We start from the raw sequence: 3912 nt of genomic DNA on the forward strand, positions 1-3912 counted from the left end.
CCAGGCGGAGACCATAAGAGTAAGGCATATTTTAGGATAGCCTCCTTTCCTTCCCAACAAACGGACGTCTTAGGAAAGGGGGCGGAGCCCTGGGGCTGGTTGGCCAACGCTGAAGCCGCGGGGTGCCGCAGCACACGTGTTCGAGTCGGAAGCGCCTGCTGGGGCTGCAGATTCCCGGGCATGGCGACACAAATGGAGGCGCAGGCCACTGGGGCCGAGGACGGCTTCACCCCGGTCACCCGCAAGGGTGCCCGGCGGGCGAAGAAACGGCCGGCTGAGGCGCTCTCCGCGGCGGAGGAGGACGGGGACGCGGGCCGCATGGACACGGAGGAGGCCCGGCCCGCGAAGAGGCCTGTCTTCCCTCCCCTCTCCGGGGACAGGTTCCTGGTACAGGCGGGACCCTAGGACAGGAACGGGGCAGAGGCCAGAGGGTGGTTAAGCAGGGGTGTGTTGAAACTGCGGGGCCTCTTCTGGGGTGAAGTTTTTAGAGAAGTAACTCGGCCGAAGTTTAATTAGTTCAGTTGAAGGACGCTTTTGTGTGTGGATCAGCTGTCATTTTACAGCTCCACCCCCATTCCTCCAGACATCTCCTGAGCTGTGTGTTCTTCTGTTGTAGGATGGGAAGGAAGAAACAAGGAGAATTCCAGTCCCAGCGAACAGATACACACCATTGAAAGAAAACTGGATGAAGATATTTACTCCCATTGTAGAACATTTGGGACTTCAGATACGCTTTAACTTGAAATCGAGGAATGTAGAAATCAGGGTAAGGGAGAATGTCAGCCTTTCAAATATACGAGGGTTTCTCCTACACGGATGAAAATGCATGAATAGATTTTCCTCAGTGGGACTGATTTTGTTAAATGGCTTTCTCCCAATTAACACACATTTTAGTGGAATTCATAAGTTGGGTCTGAGATCATACCAAAATACTGTCTATGCCTGTGCATGTTTTTTATGTTCTGTGTTGAGAAAAGACCAAGTGAAGAGGTTGATATAAACAGAAGTATGTAATTAATGAGCTGAAGTATGTGCCACAGCACAGGCACTAGATATTTTAATGGTGTTATTTTTGGGGGAAAATGTATTATTTTGAGAATAAGTATAAATTTTATATACACACACATATCTATATCATTATCTATACATATATATTTTTCATTCCATGGTGTCAGGCCAGGAGTTACACAATTAAAATTAATTGACTTTGGGCTTTTTCTGAGGGCCAATTTTGTATCAGAATCAAAGACCAAAATTAATTATATCTTCCTTTTTGAGGATTGCTACACTGTCATCAGCACTGGTATAGACTCATCTTTGCTGAGGGACTAGAATAATGGAAAAAATGCTGAGAGGCACTGCTCCAAATAGTTGGTCAAGTTTAAAATCCAGAACTTGACAGGACTTCTTGCCACTTGCATTCAGGCTTTTATGGCTTCATGCCAAAACTTGTTGCTCCCTTTGCTTCATTGCTTTGTGTTTTCACCACTCCATCCTCTATGCCAGAGCCAGGTTGATTTTCCCAGACCACACTGATTTTATGATGATATCCTGGTATCTTCAGTGTCTCTGAAGGATAAGAGTTAAGTTTTTGACTGAACTTGCCTTTCAAGTAGGAGTCTCACCATCTCTTTGAACATTTTTATGTCCGTGCATATGGATGGCTTTCCTCTCTGACGAAGGCCCTCTCCTCCCTGCATCGCTTGTCTTCCTGCCTCGGTTCCATCTTTCGGGGTCTAGCTCAAGTTCTTTCTCCTTTATGATCACTCCATTTTTCACTTATGTCTTCAGTGCCTCAACTTTTATTGCGCTTAGCCGTCATATGTGTTGCAGCGTCATCACTAACACTTGTTGATACTGCCGTATGCTAAACACACTGGTGCTTGTTGTGCCGTGTGCCATTTTGGCCTTTAGAATAGCCCTACGAGGTAGCTGACATATCCCCCATCTTAGGGATGTGAGGCAACGGAGGGTCAGAGGAGTGTCTTGGCCAAAGTCATCAAGCTCAGAAGTGAATCTTGATGCCAGTGGGGACCTCTCAGGATCTCCTACCGCCTTGTTTTAGATGAGAAAACTTGAGACCTAGAGCATCTGTGGGACTTGGCCAAGGTCACATACAGGATTGGAGCCAGGATCTACTTTTAAATGTGTCATTCATTACACAACCCTGTATGATTTTAAATTTGCCAAATATGTGGTCTCCTCAGCTAGATTGTGAGTCTATGGGAGAGTGGAAATAACAGCTTCACCAATCAGACCTGTGTTTGAATCTTTTCCCTTTTTCACTTTTTAGTACTTCAGTTTCCTCATATATAAAGTATTTATTCACTTAATATTCAAGGTTGTCATCAAGTTTAGAACTATAGTGTGTAAAACACCTTTGCTGTGCATGTCATTTACAGTGGCAGGCATTTTGTGAAGAGCGGCTCTTTCTGGAATTATCAGATAAACTCTCTGAGGGCAGGATCGCTGCTTAAACCATGCTGGGTAGTCAGTACTGGAGTCGGTGGTTTGAGGCTGGAAGTCCTTCAGTGTGTGAGCGACTGTGCTGTGCTAGAGGAATCTTGCTGTTAACCCCCGAGTGAGATCAGTCCTGGAGCGCAGCCAGCCACTTGACAGTCTGTGGGTGGAACTGTCCAGCTCTGGAGCTGGGAAAGTTTTGTTTTGCAAATTAAACACAGCACTTACCTCGCCAAAAACTGGGTCCTAGAGAATATATTGGGGAAGGGTGGTGGTGAAGGACATTACAAATAATGGGAAAGGTCATTCCAAGTACTCTGTTAGAATATTACTTTTTCATCCCTACCTGCAATTTGTGCCTTTTTTTTTAAACAGACTTGTAAAGAAACCAAGGATGTTAGTGCTCTGACAAAAGCAGCGGATTTTGTGAAAGCCTTTATTCTTGGGTTTCAGGTGGAGGTGAGTGATTTCATGATATCTGAAATGGGGGCTGGAAGAATACTCAGTACGAATGTTTCCGTGGATTTGGGCATTTTATTTTATTTTCATTTGAGTGTTCTAGTTCTATCATTGGTGAATTTTAGCTTAATGCTCATGTTCAGTTATCTAAATGGAAAGGTGTCACAGGATTTATTTTTATATTGTAGGACGCACTTGCCCTCATTAGGTTGGATGACCTCTTCTTAGAGTCTTTTGAAATTACAGATGGTGAGTATATGGTAGTTTTGTTACAAAATACTGTACTTTTATACTGTTTTGGCTTTGTACTGTGTGTCTCTCCACTTTCGAATAGCATCAGTTGAGCTGTATTATTAGCAGCTTTTTTTTTTAAAATGTACATTTTGTGTCTTTTAGTAGAATTTTCATTCATGGTTAAACTTGACGTGGAAGTGGGTGGTGCGCTGGAATGGCTCGTCTAGAGGTCTTGCTTTTCTCGTTTAGTGAAGCCCCTGAAGGGAGACCACCTGTCGAGGGCAATAGGAAGAATCGCTGGCAAAGGAGGAAAAACCAAATTCACCATAGAGAACGTGACACGGACTCGCATAGTTTTGGCTGATGTGTAAGTATGTGATCTTGAGAAAATTACTGTCGTGATTTATATTTGATCTTTTCTTGGTTTCAAAAGGTGGTAAAGATTGTGTTTTATGCATAATATTGCCACCAAATCTTTGTCAGTATATGATTCTAGCTGAACAGATAGTTTCCTACTTTGAAAGCAGATGAAGTTAGTTGAAAAAATCTTAGCAATTATAGCTTTTTGTCAGTTAGCAATGAAGGAAATGTTTAGACTCACTATTAAAAGAAATTGCGTGACAGGCGAAGATTTAAATAGTATCTCGGGAATCTATTAAATCAGTAGGGAAAGCAACGAGTAGGTGTTTAAAGTGACATTGTGAGGCTTTCCTTTTTAAAACGTGTGTGTGTGTGTGTGTGTGTGTGTGTGTGTGTGTG

The 3912-nt window shown here is 43.4% G+C and overlaps 1 protein-coding gene across 1 annotated transcript in view; it reads left to right on the forward strand.

Moving 5' to 3' along the window:
• The first annotated feature begins 87 nt into the window (after window positions 1-87).
• The window catches only part of PNO1 (partner of NOB1 homolog), a 6917-nt gene continuing 3092 nt past the window's right edge, over window positions 88-3912 (forward strand). Inside the window, exons 1-5 of the mRNA XM_019635654.1 lie at window positions 88-387; window positions 617-766; window positions 2836-2919; window positions 3108-3168; window positions 3403-3520. Coding sequence (XP_019491199.1) covers window positions 181-387; window positions 617-766; window positions 2836-2919; window positions 3108-3168; window positions 3403-3520 — 620 coding nt within the window. The 5' untranslated portion in view covers window positions 88-180. The remainder of the gene's footprint in view (window positions 388-616; window positions 767-2835; window positions 2920-3107; window positions 3169-3402; window positions 3521-3912) is intronic.

The sequence above is a fragment of the Hipposideros armiger genome, unplaced genomic scaffold, assembly GCF_001890085.2.
Source record: "Hipposideros armiger isolate ML-2016 unplaced genomic scaffold, ASM189008v1 scaffold_2, whole genome shotgun sequence".
Taxonomy (NCBI): domain Eukaryota; kingdom Metazoa; phylum Chordata; class Mammalia; order Chiroptera; family Hipposideridae; genus Hipposideros; species Hipposideros armiger.